Source organism: Epinephelus moara, chromosome 3, assembly GCF_006386435.1.
Source record: "Epinephelus moara isolate mb chromosome 3, YSFRI_EMoa_1.0, whole genome shotgun sequence".
Lineage (NCBI taxonomy): Eukaryota > Metazoa > Chordata > Actinopteri > Perciformes > Serranidae > Epinephelus > Epinephelus moara.
The window spans coordinates 17,795,486-17,812,459 of record NC_065508.1 but is presented as its reverse complement, the minus strand read 5'-3'; the positions used below and the strand labels follow the sequence as shown (position 1 = coordinate 17,812,459).

The window sequence follows — 16,974 nt, the reverse complement described above, 5'->3', positions numbered from 1 at the left end:
TTAGGTTAGATAGGTTTGAGCAACAGACATGATACATTCAGTATGAGTTGTCTCTTCTCTCTTTTGGTTTCTCTTTGTTGCAAGACAGTAAAATATAAGTTATGCAGGCAAAGTTACATTTTCAAGGTTTGATTGAAGTGTCTATGTACACTGGAAGCTACACTCGGTCGAACTGTACATCATCACAGAGTCACAGAGGGGAGCAACGTATCGGCTGCTCCATCAGGGATTCTTTCATGATTGATATATTTATCTCGTTATCTCACTGCCAGACAGATAAGCCTATTTACAGTACAATGTAACCTTGTAGCAACTGAAACAACTTCATGTATCAAAACACACCCCCTCTCTGGAGACTGGTGCTGCTTTCATGGGAAAATCACAAAAGGAACAAATTCCCCCTTCACATTACAAAGTATTGAAATCAATACAAAACTAAAGGGAAAAGACATAAAATGCACAGTATAAAACCAGTTGTGCATGTGTGCAAGAATCGAGGGAAAAGACAATACAGAGAGAGAGAACTCCCAGAGAAATGAGCAGAGAAGCTATATTTTTAGGCTTCCACAAAAAAAAAGAAGTTACATTTGCTAAATCTTACCCCAAGTGACCTGTGGCAAGAGTCATATCACATTTGATAAACTCAGACTAATCATTTATGTCCTATCATTTGAAAACTACTAGTTCACCACAGTGTGTCCAAATCCTTGTGTCAGATGCTCAGTGACCTTTCCACATAGTCCGACTGTCTCAGACCTCTGATCTAGAAACAATGATGCTCTTCACAAGAACGGCATCGTCGAGAGAGAGTGCTGTCAACATCTTTTGATACAGTTTAGGACAATACAAAGATTATACGCCGGATGGACACACAGCCGTGTCTGCAGACTGCAGAGAGTCTGTTTAAAGCAAGAGTGCCCGCCAGCACGGATCCTGGATCAGACTGCCAGACCATTTAGAGTAAAAAAATGGCTTACAAGGGCACTGCAAATCTACATAAGCCATAAAAGCCATGCCACATTTACACCCCGATAGGGCTATTCTCTCTTAAAGGGACATGCGCACAGTTTACAAACAGAAGAGGCAAAAAGACTGCTGAGAAAGCAGCAGGGTTGGGAAAGTTACTTTCAAAATCTTACCCACTACTGATTCCTGATTGCCAATTTCAGATTGTAATAATGAGATATAATCCACTCTAATTCAAAAACCAGTCTATTAGCTAATGTTGCAGTATCATTCATTTTAATTTAGATCAAGTAGTTTGTGCTCAAATCAGTCACAACTTCAATATATTTAAAAATATTCACAATATTTACTTTCAAAGTAATACATCAATTCGCCTATTTTTTTTAAAAGCATGTGCTCTGCTGTTTTTTTCAAGTTATACCAGACTGGATTAGGCTTTTTTTTTCACTGTAATGACTTAACAAGTAATCCTTTGTTCCCAACCCTGTAAAGCAGTGAGCGTGGCAGACCAGTCACATGCACATTATGGGGAATGTTAGGCTAGACACATGAGTACTAACCTTTGGCTCTCTGGCTGCTGGGTACTAAACATCATACAGAATAACAGGCAGCTGCGAGGGGAGGAGACTCTGATGTCCAATGAAAGCACCATTCACGCTTTAAAGTTGCATTTTAGCACAGAGGTGTGTGTTTTTTCCCCCCGCTTTAGAACATCTGATTAACGAGAGTCAAATCTGCTTTGACAATAGTTGAATATCTTTTCACATCTCTCAGTCTCTTTGGATGGCAGAGACCTGTTGCTCCAACCATCCTCCCCCTCTGTGGAAATAATTAGTCTGTGAACAATCGGCAGTGAGCAATATATGACCTGTTTTTGTTTTTTTTCACGATTGAGAGATCTTCTTTTTTTTTCATACATGATACAATGTATTGCGCAAAATGGATATGCGCACATACTGGAAGCATAATGTTGCCAAGGACATGCAAGTTGTTGAGTATACAGCAGAGCAAAAAGCGATGTTTCCCAATGTCATTGTCTTCTTTGTCTTCTCGAAACATCATCTGTCACTCAGATTTGCATCTTCAGGCGCGCAGCTCTTTCTTGGAGTGTGGCTTGTTTCCCAGCAGGGCATCAATCTCGGTAATGGTTTGAGGGGTCATTTGGGATAAAATCTGCAAGAATGGAGAAATCAGTTTAAAGTGTGATCTGATATGTTTTTCGTCAGTTTTTGTCACTTTGAATTGCACACAGAGTAGCGTATCTAATGGTTCAAACGACTATGGTTCAGTATGTCAGGCAGGATTATTAATGTGGGAGGAAAAAAGGGAAGAAGCTCTACCCGTAGGGCACCCAGGTTCTCAAGTAGCTGGTCTGTATTAGAAACACCCAGAAGTACTGAGCTGACTCCCTCACTGCGCAGACACCAGGCTGCAAGAAAGAGACAAAACCAGTGCTCAGTTACAAGTGAATAATATCAGTGATAACCACAGGAAGGTGAACATATTGGGATTGTAGTATTTAAAATTAAACACACTGGAATCTGACCTTAGATTAGATGACCAAATATGCTTTGGTCTACTACTCAAATTAGTTTATAGTAGACAGGCCAGAATACATGGTGGACAAACCATGCTTGCTAAACAATAATTAAACACTGTTAAACATGAAGAAGGGGAAAATGTCATGTTATAAAAGCTTTAGTTGGTAACTTTCATAAAAACAACTTTTTGTCACATTCGCTGAAACTGTTACTATATTTACATAGTAGTATACGAGACAGATTCATTCATTCATTTTCTGTAACCGCTTATCCTGTTAGGGGTTGCTGGGGGGCTGGGTACACCCTGGACAGGATGCCAGATTATCACAGGGCTGACACATAGAGACAAACAACCATTCATGCTCACATTCACACCTACGGACAATTTAGAGTCACCAATTAACCTGCATGTCTTTGGACTGTGGGAGGAAGTACACGGAGAAAACCCACAGTGACACGGGGAAACATGCAAACTCCACACAGAAGGGCTCCCCCACCCTGGGGTTCGAATCAGGAAACCTCTTGCTGTGAGGTGACCATGCTAACACTAAAATATGTTTCTGAAAACATTTGAGGTTAGAAATAAGCAATGCAGTAACCGAATCTGGATTCACATTTAATCAGAGCTGACAGTTTGACAGTTTGACTGCAAACTAACAGTGATTGACATGATTGACAGCTGCATTAGAGACTCCACAGCTCTTAGCTCCTTGGCTGGTTGATTTCTGCTGTGCCATGGTGGATTCTAGCAAATGCCATTAGAGGCAGTAGGAAGAGGAGGAGGGACATGATTTTTCAAGGACTATCTGTCACATGTACTTCTTTCAGAGACAGTTTTAGAAAATATCACCCAAAGTTCATTGAAGTTACCAACTGAAGCTTTAAATACTGAGCGATATCAGTGATACCCAAAGAAAAGGGGACATATATGAATCTGAATTATTTAGCAGCAATCAGAAATTTAACAGTGTCAAATGTCCAAATTAAACACGTATCTACCAAAAATATTTGAGTAGGGATTTTGGCCTATAATCAGATGACCAAATACACTTTGGTCTACTAACCAAAGCAGTACATTTTATAGTAGACAGGCAGGATACATGGTGAAAAAACATGTCATGTTATTGACTCATAAGGTGACCTATCAGTGGTAAAGTGGTTGCAAATACAGGGAACATTTATGTGAAGCACTAAATCTGTGACCTAACTTTCTCTTTGCACAATCAATCAAAGAACTTTTATGTGTGGAATAAGTGAACAAACACTTTGAATCAATAGTTTTGTGGCTAAAAACATTTAAGATTTGACCAAAAAAAAGTTAATCTAAAACAGTTCAGTTTTCACTCTACTGACACAACTGTAAAATCAAGTCTCTGTATGTCTACACTGTGCAGTCATGATATTTGCCTGGGTCATACCTATGGCTAACTGTGCAGCAGTGCAGCCCAGTCTGTCTGCCAGTAGATGGAGCTCCTTGATTTTAGCGAGCTGCCTGCGGCCCTCCTCGCTGTTCACTCGCTCCTTTAGCCACTGGTATCCCTTCACGAGGAGCAAAATGGAGAAAAGCATTGATACAGTGCTGATTTCACACTGCAATACCCCACTGATCAGAGAGAATTACACTGAGGCTGATTCCCAGCGAGAAAAATCCCGAAGGAGGGCCAGTCAAATCAGACTGACCTTCATTGCTGCTCTGGAGCACTCTGGTACACCATCACTGTACTTCCCTGTGATTAATCCACAAGCAAGTGGAGACCAGGTCATTGCTCCAACGCCTGAAAAAATGGAATAGAGGTGGTCATTTGAATGAAACAGAATGAACCTTAAGTAAAGATAAATAGAGCTGTGAGACTGTTGATGTCTGACCGATCTTGTGGTAGAGCTCAGGAAGCTGCACCTCCACTTTATCCCTCTGGAAATAGTGATACTCTGCCTGCTCACACACAGGCGGGATCAGGTTGAACTGGCGTGCCACTGAGTACGCCTCCTGGTGCCAAACAGACAGAAACAAAATGTGTGGTTACCGATCAGCATTGGTGCCATAATCTGACAGTGTTAAATGTATAAAGAGTGAGCTTTCACCATGATTTCCATGGCACTCCAGCGTGATGTTCCCCAGTACATGGCCATGCCCTGGTTTATTACAAACGTCATGGCCCGTACAATCTCTGCAAGTCACAGTATAAAGCATCATATTAAAATAAATCTTTTGATCACTTTAAGGCAATTGATTGCAGCAAACAAGAATAATCATTTCACAACATATCTGACCTTCCATCGGGCTGTTAACATCGTTTCTGTTGGCAAAAACGATGTCCACATAATCTAGCTGGAGTCTTGATAAGGATCCTCTTAAACCTGTCATAAAGAAAGGTCAGTGATTAGACCTCGTCATCGCTGTGATAAAAGACCAAGAGTCAACAGCAACAACACCAGGAGGCTGCGCACAATGTGAGAGCTAAATGCTAACATTAGCATGCTAACATGCTCACTATGAAGATGTTTATGTCTAGTATATACAGTGTTTACATAAAATAACATAGTTATTGTTGCCAGGAGGGGGGCATGGCCACCCTGATACAATTGCTGCCCCTCCTTTATGACAATAATGGAAAACAATTTGAGGCCTCTGTTTGATGTTTTTAAACTCTAGTAGGTTTGTTCCCAGTGATTTTTTTTGTTCCATACAATCCATATACTGCTTCAGATTTAAACTGTATGTTTGTCTTTCTACAGAAAAAGGGCATCTTGTCTATTTCAAGATCAATGAGTCACCTGACACATGTAAATAAATGACACATTAGAACAGGAAAATGTTCACTGTACCGGCATCGGTCTATACACATCAGATAATTAGTAATATTAACTGTAAAATAAGAAACCAAAGTGTGTGCAATTCATGAGCTCTCATATTGACATAATCTATATACTATATGCTTGCCACCCTGAGATTTTCTCTGGCCCCATTTGGCCACCCATGTAGGAAATTTCAGGGGCTGCAACTGAATATGATTAGCCCAAAGTAGTAGTTGGCAAAAACATGTTGACCTGATGACAGCACAGGATGAAAAGTAAAGGGATCACCAAAGTGAATTCAGGTCATCCTACGGGGAACATGAATGTTTATACCAAATTTAATGGCAATTCACTAAAGGAAAAGTCATTTGACCACCAAAGTCATTAGGATTTGTCATCTAGGAATCAAAACTCTGTACAAAACTTCATGGAAATCAATCCAATAGTTGCTGAGATGTGAGCATATCTATGTTCCCCAGCTCAGTGTCCTCTTAAAATGACTCATTAAGGAGATCTTTCAAAGGTTTTCATTTTTTTTAGCCCAGGTCAAATTGTCAGTGTATGCTTTCCTGGGTCAGTATGTTGAAATCACCTACCAGCAGCTTATAGCCTGCTAATGTTATATTCTTTGGAAGCTATGCCCTCAAATTTGCAGGAAAGACAGTTGACTTAAAACACTGATATAATGATCAAATCAAATCAAAACTTCCATTTCCCTTTGTTTTTTTGCATTTTGAACTGTGAAGATAGCCCCAACCAGTCTCTTACTATGTTGGTTTATATCAAGAGACACACATTCTCAAATCTCAGCACAAGACTGTAGGACCATGGGAACATACGACCCTGGGAACGTCGGGACAGCCCTGCTGAACCTTGACCAAAGCAGTGGACCAGCAGACTGGAATTGCCATCTACAAAGCCACATTCCTGAAACCAAGTCAGCATGGTAAGAATGCAAAGCGGGAAAGAGCATCTACGCAACATGTCGACTGTACAGATTCCTAAGCAGTAGCTGATTAATTACACTGTTCAACTCTTTCATTTGGTTTGCTTTGGAAATTTGATGCCAGATTTTCTCCTCAAATGTTTTGCGTCAGTGTCTCCGGCGTGCCAACTTTCCAACCTTGGGTATGCTAGGAATTCCATGTAGAGGTTAAAGTCACGAATGAAGTGAAATATGAAGTCCAAATATAAGCACTGTCCTTGTTCACTCATTACAAAATGACTTCAAATCAAAAGCCTCTCGTGACAATGACGGTCAAACAGCCCATTCAACTCCCTGGTAAATGCTCACCCCAAGGCCACACACTGCATACAAAACATACAAAGAGGACGTCCATATATAAGACGTAGCTTTCTTTAGGATTATTCTGAGGAGGGAGGAGCTGATTAAGTGGCTGGAACAACAATCCTGATGATCCTGGGATGTTATTTGCGCTGGAGCACTTAATCTCTACGTTCCCTCGTCTGACCCCCTGTAAACATCCCGCCTCATCTGATTGCACTTCAGCATTGCGCTTCACCTACTAACAAATAGTCCACAACACATCTTTGCAACCATCAGCAATATTCTTATTTTCCACAGCTGTTATGAAACACGGTAATTTATTGGATTTGAAGGCGTGTTGATGTATTCACTGTGACACGTGACATGGAGTGGCTTTAGCTTAGCGAGATAAACAATGCACACACTCAGAGATTAAAAGGTCAGCAAGTGATTCATTGCAGCTCAGGGTCTATTTAAGGGCAGCACTAATACACTCTGGGAAACATTATATACAGTGAAAGCACCAAACAATCAAATTAAACAGACGTTTGAACTTTAATTAATCTCTAAACGTATGTTCAGCCGATACAAAGAAAATTAGCATTAATCTGGAACTCTGAATTTACCCATTTCCTGATTTTCAAGCTTTGGGAGCTGGCACTAACCCTGAACCTTCTTGTACTTGGTTATGATTCTTTATAACTCAATTTCAGGTACTTTACTGCAAGTTTTTTTTACTCTACCTTCAATAATGTGCTTTCTGGAGAGTCCTCGCTCTGTCTCCGCTCTGTAGAGTGATGAAAACACAAATTATTGAAAGGATAAATGAAAACGAGGATTGCAGTCGAAAAAAAAGATCTATAAAAGATATACTTACTGGCCTCCCCAGTAGATTTTCGTTGTGATGACAAAACTTGAACGCCTGGCAAGGACACAAGAGGGTTAGAAGGACAGTTTGATTTCTAATATGTGTGGAAAAATAGCAGGCATAGGTTTTCGTTGTGTGTGCCTGCAATCATTAGTACGCAATAAATCAATGTCGACTTGTATTTTATTTCCTTAAATATCTATAGTTTAATCTGAGCATGATCTTAATTCAAAGTCTGACTTGTATTTATCCATACATTTTTCTCCAGATTAAAAATACCTCAAGAATTTCCCACACAGGTTTGGCAGCCGGGCGAGTCAGCCACCAGTGTGTGTTCTCACATACTAACATTTTAATCCTTTTATAGCCTTTCTGAGGCTAAAGCTCCTCATTTGTCTGAAAAGTATGAATTTCCCTTGAGATAATTTAATGGTGCACTTGATCCAAAAGTAACAAAAACATGTGGACGAGCGGTGCGTTTCAGAAAAGCATGGGGGATTATAAGGGATTATTAAACTTTCAAGAATTCATAATGTCACAGAGAGCTTTTCACATGCATGTGAGTCAGACTGGACAAATGAGTAATGTCACCTCCATCCTTTCTTCTTGATGATGTTCCCTAGAGTGATTTCCGCCCTGTGGAGAAACACGTCATTTATTGTGATGGGCTGAACTTCAGATCACCTCATAACCATATTAAATCATGGATTCTGCAAACATGTCATATGTTATAAAAATCTGAACACCATATTTTGTGTTGTTCATTTGAAAATCAAATAAGTTGCAAAAAAAGAAGAAGAAAAGCAAAAGTTTTAATCGATGCTCGGAGGAAGATGTGAAACCTGACCTTCCAGAGGCGTACACCTCTGCTGTGTCAAACAGGTTCACTCCGTTCTCATAAGCTATGGCCATCAAGTTCTCTGCCATCTGGAGGAACACAAAAATTGAGACTGAGAGAGGGGGACGGTGGACAAATTCCAATTACACAGAGGTCGCCCGTGAAGGGCACGATGCAGTGAGGATAATACAGTAGGGATAATATCTAATATCTCACCAAGCTACTTTACTTTCTAGGTATCAGGTCTGTGGGATTTTCAAACATTTCTGTAATTGAAAACACTGAGATCTGCCTTGCAGTGTTTTTCCACAAAAGCAATATGAGCGAAGGTGTCGGGAATCGACTCCTCACACAAACAGAGTGACGACGGAGCTCTCACCTCATCAGAGATCTGTGATCCAAATGTCACCCAGGTGCCTGAACGGGAGGAGACACACAGACGTTGGTTTTGTTTCACGGGTTGAAAGTGAGATGAATATTTTCCTGCATTCAAACCAACTCACCTAACCCGAGGCAGGAAACACGTAGGCCTGATTTCCCCAGGTTCCTGTGGAAAAAAGACAGAAAAGAAAAAAAAAACATCTGTGAAAGGATGGAAAGAGACGGTATGACGTGTGGGTACATTTGCAGAAACAATCACTGGTGAGATCCCATCATACAGTGCACTGATGTGTTTGAGTGACAAGTGCTGCACCCGTAGTTCTGAGTTACTTGTACTCTCTTTACTTCATAACATTTACATGGCAGCTGTGGTTACTGTGCAAATTAATATTTTAAAATATGATGTATACAGCTGTGTTTACATGCTGCTGTTCCCCGCCTTGTCAAACTTTAATAAATGCAACTGAAACATAGTTACACTGGAGACTAAACTACCCAACGGTTTATGAAGGAGTTAAAACCATCTCCATCTTTACCAGCTCCAACAGTTAACGCAGCAGTGACAATAGGCTAATAACACAATACTATGATTTTTGCATTTTATTTTTGATGCTTGAGAACATTTTGCTGATCCTACTTTGATACAGTCGTGTCAAAGTATTTCAGAGCTTTTTAACATCGTGGTACCGTGACTCATGTAAACTGCTTTTGTCCTGCACATGGGCGGATAATGAGACAACAGGCCCCTGGGCACAGACATGAAAAAGGCCCCACCACCTCTCCTACACAGGACTGGAAACACACACAAAGACTTGGTGGTGGTTTTTGTTTCTTTTTTGTTGCAGTCATGTTGTGTCTGTTTTGGTCATTTTTGTATCTAATTATAGTCACAGTAGTTATTTTGTGACCCCTGTAGTCTTTTTATTTTGTCTCTTTGAGGTAATTTTGTGAGTTTCTTTGGGTAATTTTGTATCTTTTGGATGTTTTGTGTCTCTTCATGGTTATTTTGAACCATTTTTGTAGTTATTTTGTGTCTCTTTAAGGTAATTTGGGGATTTATTAGTAGTTTTGTGTCTTTTTTGGTTATTTTACACCTTTTTGTGTTGTAGTAATTGTACTTTTTTAGGTAGCAGTAGTAGTAGTTTTTTTTTTTGGTTGTTTTGTCTGTTTGAAGTCAATTTGTGTGTCCTTTTGGTTGCATTGCTCCTCTATATAGTTAGTTTGAGTCTCTCTGACATAATTTTGTGCCTATCTGTTACTGTTTTGCCCCTTTGTAATTATTTTGTGTGTCTTTGTAGTCTTAATTCTCTTTGAGCTAATTTTGTGGGGGGGTTTTAGGTAGTCTTGTGTCTTTTTTGTTATTTCACACCTTTTTGTAGTTATTTTTTTGGCCGTTTTTGTAGTTCTCATCGTGGTTGGTTGTTTTGCCCCTTTTTGTAGTTATTTTGTGAGTTTCTTAGGTAATCTTGTGTCTTTTGGTTGTTTTGTGTCTCTCCATGGTTCTTTTGCCCCTTTTTTGTACTTATTTTGTGTCTCTTTATAGTTGTTTTGTGCCCCTTTGAGGTAATTTGGTTTATTTTTAAGTAGTTTTGTGTATTTTTTGGTCGTTTTGTCTCTTTGAAGTCAATTTGTGTTTCCTTTTGGTTGTTTTGTCCCTATATATAGTTATTTTGAGTCTCTCTGAGGTAATTTTGTGTCTTTTTATAGTCATTGTGTGTGTCCATGTAGCTTTGATTCTCTTTGAGCTAATGTTGTGTGTTTTTGTAGGTAGCTTTGTGTCTTTTCTGGATATTTTATACCTCTTTGTATTTATTTTATGTGTCTTCAGGGTCACTTAGTGTCTTTTTGGTTATTTTGTATCTCTTTGTAGTCATTTTGTGCATCTTTGCTTTTCCTTTGCATCTCTTTTTGTGTATCTTCCTGGTTGGTAAGTGTTACTTTAAGTGACAGTTTGCAGGTGAAGGCCAAGGTTACTTTTGTGTGCCCAGTAGACCTATTCAGTAATTCTTCCATGGTCTCCCACTGTGTACTTTTAGAAGTACACACAAAACTAAAAATGCTGAAAATAAAGAAAAAATGTAATCTTACATGGACCACGAACATACAAACACAAAAAGATTAAATGGATTATAATAAAGTAAAAAGGATGTAACTCAAACCATTTGCGCATAAAACTGAAGTATAGTGCCTAAAAACACTGAATGGTAAAATAGCTTAATCCCACAGAGTTCCTGGATGTGAATACTTCCTCCACCACTGCTGCTGAGTGAAAGTCTTTCTTGCCTGTGGTTAAATGACTGCCTGTGTCTAATTATTTCTGAACAATTGACCTTTTATCCTTCGTATGTTACACACTTCAGTGTATTACACTAGGTCAGTGAAACAGCTTGAGGGAACGGAGCTCAGATACAGTCCAGGCTGAAGCCTCTCTGGTCTGTGCTGGTAAATGCCCCAAAATGTTCCATAAGCTTAAGAGGAGTCCATTACCCAATGTGCCACATCTGATTATCCAGACAGCTGAATTTTGAAGGGCGAGCAGGGAGAAGCAGAGAAGCTGCATTTCTGACCACAGGAGCATGTACAGCTGAGAATGATGTGGGCTTCATGCTTGCACTCCTCCTCCACGCGTGCTCTCCCCCATTCTAATTAGCCGGGGAGCCAGCTGGAGAGGCAGCAGAACTGCAGTGCAACTCGCTGCTCGCCGTCTTTTCATCTCCTGCGCCTCTCCCCTCTCTGCCTGTCTGCCTGCCCGCGTCCGCCACAAATAGCCAAATGCAGAAAGACAGACTGTCAGAGCGTTTAGACTCAGTCGAACGAGTCCTGCTTTTATTTTCTCTGGTCTATTTTTAATGCCTGACCTCAAGCTATTTTTAGATTCCTGCATATGTAAGCATTTGTGTCCCACTGTGCGTGTGTATTCTGTGTGGGGGGGCGTCTGTTCATGCGTGCGCTGCGTGTGGGTGTGAAACACATATTGTTTGTGTCATTCCTTTAAACTCTGTCAAAATAGCACACAGGTGGAAGGTCGGCGATGTTACATGGAGAGAAAAAAACTGTTAGTGGGGTCTGATGTTGATGATTCCTTGTATGGTAATCTGGCTCTCGTCTGTCAACCAATGACAGCTCTGCCTGTTCCCGCACGCTGACAGTCACTTTGAACACTGGGAGTAAATATAAATGAGGCACATGGGACACAACACACTTCAGAGACTTTTTCCAAATCAAATATTTTAATTTTTTCTTTTTTTTTTCTTTTTTTTACTCTTTTACTGGTATTTTTGTGACATCCATCAAATTGTGGCTTTTTGCCTCAGCTTCAGTCAGTGGGGAGTTCAAGGAAATGTTTTATCTAACAATATTTGACAAGGTTGGACCAATAACAGCACCCCAAAATATTCCCTGCTAGTTAAAACAGCTTCCCTGCAGCTTCAAAACAAAAAGGAGAGGCTTGAAATTCTTAAAAAAAAAAACAACATCACCTGCAAAAACAATACTGTATCTGCACAGAGAGTATAAATAACATTTGTATGCCTCAAGCTGTATCTGCATTTTTAAAGATGAATATTGTATACAGTATATTTATATATCTTTAAAATAATTATATTCAGCAGACCTGATGTTTTGTGGGTTTATTTCAGTATATTACCTTCACTTTCAATTGAACTTCCCAAAAAAGCAGTTTTCATGCCTCTAGCAATGTGTATGAAAAGCTTTTTATTTACCACAGGGCTAATCTTACACTGGTAGCACAACTTGTACAACACGTTCTCATCCCAGCTCGTCAAATATCGCCGCTTGGTCGGTGGACATTCACATCTAAAAATGACGTGCTAGGTATCCTCCTGCGTCACTTCCGTTTTCACAGGAAATGCACAGTTTCCGCCTGTTAGACGCATATAGACTTTACAAAATAAACGTAATCATATTTAAGTTTATTTCCTTGTGCAACAAAAGCATAAGGTTACATTTAGGTAACAAAAGCACCAAAAATATCACAGTTTGGCTCAACCAACCTGGTCTCACTCCAAAGTCGTGGAAATCCCGCACTTGGGCAGTGACTTGCAGCTGTCCTTTAACGTCTACATGATACGCGGCCGGTTGCTGTTATAGTTTAACAGTGCTCGGCAGCGTCAGGGGAAAATGTGGTGGGACAAGAACGAAAGTTAAGGTGGCGAAAGTCCAACTAGGGTGTCTGGGAGGAGTGATGGATGGGTCCAACAAACACAGAGTTTCACCCGGGAGAGAGGTGCTTGCATCCCGCAAGATTATAAAGCCAGACCCTGTTCTTTTGTCCTAAACCTAACCACATGTTTTGTTGCCTAAACCCAACCACGTGTCTTTTATTTTGAAAGCGACTGTATGTAAATACTAAATTTCCTGTGAAAACAGAAGTGTATTTTGAAAGAAGACAATGCATGTAACAGGCATAACTTGACACAGCGTCCCAGAACATCAACAACCAATGCACACAAGGTACCTTGCACGTCATATCTGGACATGGAAAGTCCATGACCAAACGTCAATATGTGACGAGGTTGGAGTGAGAATGTGTTGACTCAACATTAACATGGGAAGCAAACAGCAGGGGTCTGGGTAAAAGTCCAGGGTTTGTTGGGACCATCCACCTCCCCTCCCGCCTGTCCTACAGGAGCTCTCCAGCTGTTTTATTATGTTGTTACCAGTGGCATTTCAAACTGACGGCGTCCGGCGGCGTATCATACTACTGCTAAAAGTGCAGCCTCAGTTTGGAGCCAGTGGCATTTCAAACTGACCGGAGGGTGACTGCTATGCTTACACGACAACACCGTCCTGGTATCAGCGGTAATCACTGTAGGAGTGCATTGCAGAGTGGTGGTGATTAGCTAGCCAGTGGGACACCTACACTGGGACTCACCTGCATGAACATGCACGCACAGCCAGACCATCTACAGAGAAGCTCGGATAACCACACACACACACACACACACACACACACACACACACACACACACACACACACACACACAGTGACTTCATTCTCTGCTCAGGACACCATTACTCTATATCTCTATATAACAAATAGCTGTTTGCTGCTGTATTAATAAATATCATATAGAGCTCCTTTAATAGAGCCTATATCCGACTGTGTTTACCACCTCAGTCACACAAGAGTACCATGATGTAAAACAGAATGCTACGTGTTATATTACACATTTAATGTGTGACAAATAAAAAAATGCAACAACTAAACATGAGTCAGCATTGTGAGAATGTCAAGCATCCGGTAGCATTCACAACTGTTACACAAATGCATGCTTGTGTTCATATTCAGTATGCTTTTTAAAGAAAACAAGTGCACAAAGCAGACAGACTATCTGTATGAGCATGTCATTAAAGGAGGGAAAGAGAAACCAGTGTGCATTAGTGGGGGAATTTCATGATTGCTGTGCCTCATAAAACACCATTTTTTTTGTTTCTGGGCAGTGGAGGATGTCATTGTTTCTCCGTGTGACAACTGGCCGCCCCCTCCCCGCTCTCAACTCCACCGCTCTCTGCAGTGCTGCAGTCTGCTAAATTACTATCAGTGAGTCTGGAGAGACACATGCTCTCTCTTTCCTCTCACTATCTCCCTCATGACAGTCTCTCCCACTCTCTCACACACATGCATGTGCGCAGACGCTCGGCCTATATTTCATTTGACATGGATTTGGCGGGCGTTATGCGGAAAACTGACGAGATCTATAATGTGCCGGCGTCAGAGAGGCCAGTCGATGCTTTCACGTGAATGTTCACGCTTGATGGGAATTACACTCCCAACACAGGCACAGATCTACATACGGTCACGCATGGATGCACTCATGAGCAGGGCACACAGAAACACAGATGCTTCTCTGTAGCCTTTATAAGTAGGGCTTCCTGTGTTTACTTGTCTATTTTTTTCTCTCGCCATAAATCATGAGCTCCAAACAAGGTGATTATAGGGACTTGGTTGTTCCATTCATTATTAATGGCAGAGAGAAAGGAGGCACACAGGTGCTCTGTCATGGTGTAGTCAGCATTTTAACCTGTGCTGACATTTACAGTTAGTTTTCACCTGAGATGGGAGGAAGACACTATATACAGATGGTTGGGCGCAAATGATGGAGGTTTTTTTCTCCTGCAGTTGTCATAAAATGCCACACACATGCTGAGCAGGCTCTTCTCCAGAGGGAAGCACACCTAGATATTAATAACACTTACGTCAGTGTGTGTGTGTGTGTGTGTGTGTGTGTGTGTGTGTGCTTGAACACGCATTTTCTCAGCACAAACTGTGGGAAGATGCTGGACTGTCTGTTCTCTTTTAATAATGCTGTATGCACCGTTTCAGGGTTTTAAAGGGTCACTTCACCCAGATTACAATGAACACAGCTTCTCACCCATGCAGACATTTCTGCTTCTGCCTCAATGCAGTGGAGTCTAATGAATTTTTATTTGTGCGGCTCACAGCACTTTTCTTAAATTCATCACCAACATCCTTTTCTATGATCAGTGTCCTTGTGTAATTCACAGATGCGTTAACAGTTTTCAAAGGGACTAATTCTTCGTTAGAATATGAGGTCAGGGACGTCGTTTCTGTTGCTGCTGATTGTTTCTTTTAAAGGTATTTTTGAATGCTTTGAGCACCACAAAGTTCCCCTCACTTCCGTGATGCTAATGTAGAGGCCTGGTCAAATGAAACTATTTGCACTATTTGATTACGATCTTAAGTGAGAAAATATATATTGTGTGAAGCGACACCTCAACTCTGAGGGACAAGAACCCAGTGTAATTCTGACAGTGCTCTAATTCTTGCTTCAGCTATTATTAATGAAATAGGCTGAACGACAGACTTTTTCCATGTAACGTGATGCTTTTAATTCAGTTCTATTAGAACAGTTAGAAAAGTAGGTCTGTCCTAATTATGAAATGCACATGCTGTGAGCGACGCAAATGTAAAAAAAAAAAAAAGCACAAAAGGCACTCTCTCTCTCTCTCACACACACACACACACACACACTCAGCTCCTCTCCTCTAATGCTGCATATCAGCGGCTAACACTTTATTAGTGGTCGTGACTCTCCCATTAACTTAAATTGCACCTAATGAAGTGGCACAGCTGAGAGATTGCACCAGCTGATGTTAAAGTTGGGAACCTTTTACATTTGTGTGTTTTCTATCCAAAGTTTTGGGCTGGACATGTAGCACCCATTGTTTTGACGGAGAACTGAAGGTAAAATGTGACTGAGAAAATACAAAAATGTCTAGTCTAGATAACTTTAAGTCATCTCAATGTGTTCAAAAGGAGTTTATTAATAACATCCGTTGTTTGAAAAGGTCACTGCACCGTGCTGCTACCTGATGACCTGCTTTATGTCTGTTGTGAGATGAACCTGAATAATGAAATGATGTGTCAGGTTTCTTGGTCCGCTGCCTCATAAGTACAGACCCTGACAGCTTGGTGAATTTAAAATGATTAAACGCAGTCGCTGAGATGTTTCTGAGAATCACGCTAGTTTCTCTCTTGTCCATGATTTGAAACATCTCAACTACTTTGCCACAATGATTCAAGTACAATTAATCCAAAATTCGGCTGCCAGGATTTTTAACAGGTACAAGAAAACAAGGACACGTCACACCTGTCTTACTGTCTTTGTAGTGGCTGCCTGTTAGTTTTAGAGTTCATTTTGAAATTTTACTTTTGCCCTAAGCTGTATTTGGGACATTTTAACCCCCTAATGTTCTGTCATGGGCCCTGAGGTCCTCAAATGCTGCTCTGGTGGTTCCTAAATCAAAACTAAAACACAAAGGTGACAGAGCGTTTGCCATCAGGACTTTGGAACAACCTTCCACAGGAGATTAGGGAGCCCCGGTTTCACGCGGAAGTCGTCAAAATCTGGCACTTGGGCAGTGACTTACTGTGTCAGAAACCAACGGAAAAAGGCACCCTTTAAAGGGAAATTTCGGTTTATTTCAACCCGTCTCCTATCGTCCTAAATTTGTTTCAAGTGACTAGTGACATAGAAATCATAGTTATCACGTTAGCCGTTAGCCTAGATACAGCCGTAGCGTCAGACCTGTTAAAACGTAAGTGAACGGGCATCCCTTCAAGTGCAAAATTAGTCCACTAAACAAGCTTTTTTTCCACAAAGACCGCCTCATATCGTTAGGATAAATGTCAGAGAACATATAGAAAACTACATGTAAACGTGTTGTCTTACCTTACCGGTGTGCTGCCATGTTTGTTTACATTTAGCTCTGCTTTCCAAAGCGCAGCCGAAATATATCTCGCGAGCTCTAGATAAAGCCCAGCTGGATACTA

The 16,974-nt window shown here is 40.8% G+C and overlaps 1 protein-coding gene across 4 annotated transcripts in view; it reads right to left on the bottom strand.

Moving 5' to 3' along the window:
- Nucleotides 1-526: 526 nt before the first annotated feature.
- The window catches only part of LOC126387631 (voltage-gated potassium channel subunit beta-3), a 33,090-nt gene continuing 16,642 nt past the window's right edge, over nucleotides 527-16,974 (bottom strand). For 3 of the 4 annotated variants that reach the window (XM_050040193.1, XM_050040192.1, XM_050040195.1), the window contains exons 2-14: nucleotides 8,780-8,823; nucleotides 8,656-8,693; nucleotides 8,286-8,365; nucleotides 8,030-8,074; nucleotides 7,448-7,492; nucleotides 7,314-7,357; nucleotides 4,779-4,865; nucleotides 4,590-4,675; nucleotides 4,374-4,494; nucleotides 4,188-4,282; nucleotides 3,926-4,046; nucleotides 2,307-2,395; nucleotides 527-2,139 (exon numbers count right to left, since the gene is read on the bottom strand). In XM_050040193.1, the coding sequence (XP_049896150.1) occupies nucleotides 2,050-2,139; nucleotides 2,307-2,395; nucleotides 3,926-4,046; nucleotides 4,188-4,282; nucleotides 4,374-4,494; nucleotides 4,590-4,675; nucleotides 4,779-4,865; nucleotides 7,314-7,357; nucleotides 7,448-7,492; nucleotides 8,030-8,074; nucleotides 8,286-8,365; nucleotides 8,656-8,693; nucleotides 8,780-8,823 (985 nt within the window). In that variant the 3' untranslated portion in view covers nucleotides 527-2,049. Of the gene's footprint in view, nucleotides 2,140-2,306; nucleotides 2,396-3,925; nucleotides 4,047-4,187; nucleotides 4,283-4,373; nucleotides 4,495-4,589; nucleotides 4,676-4,778; nucleotides 4,866-7,313; nucleotides 7,358-7,447; nucleotides 7,493-8,029; nucleotides 8,075-8,285; nucleotides 8,366-8,655; nucleotides 8,694-8,779; nucleotides 8,825-16,974 lie in introns of all 4 variants that reach the window. The other variant, XM_050040194.1, reaches the window with a different exon arrangement.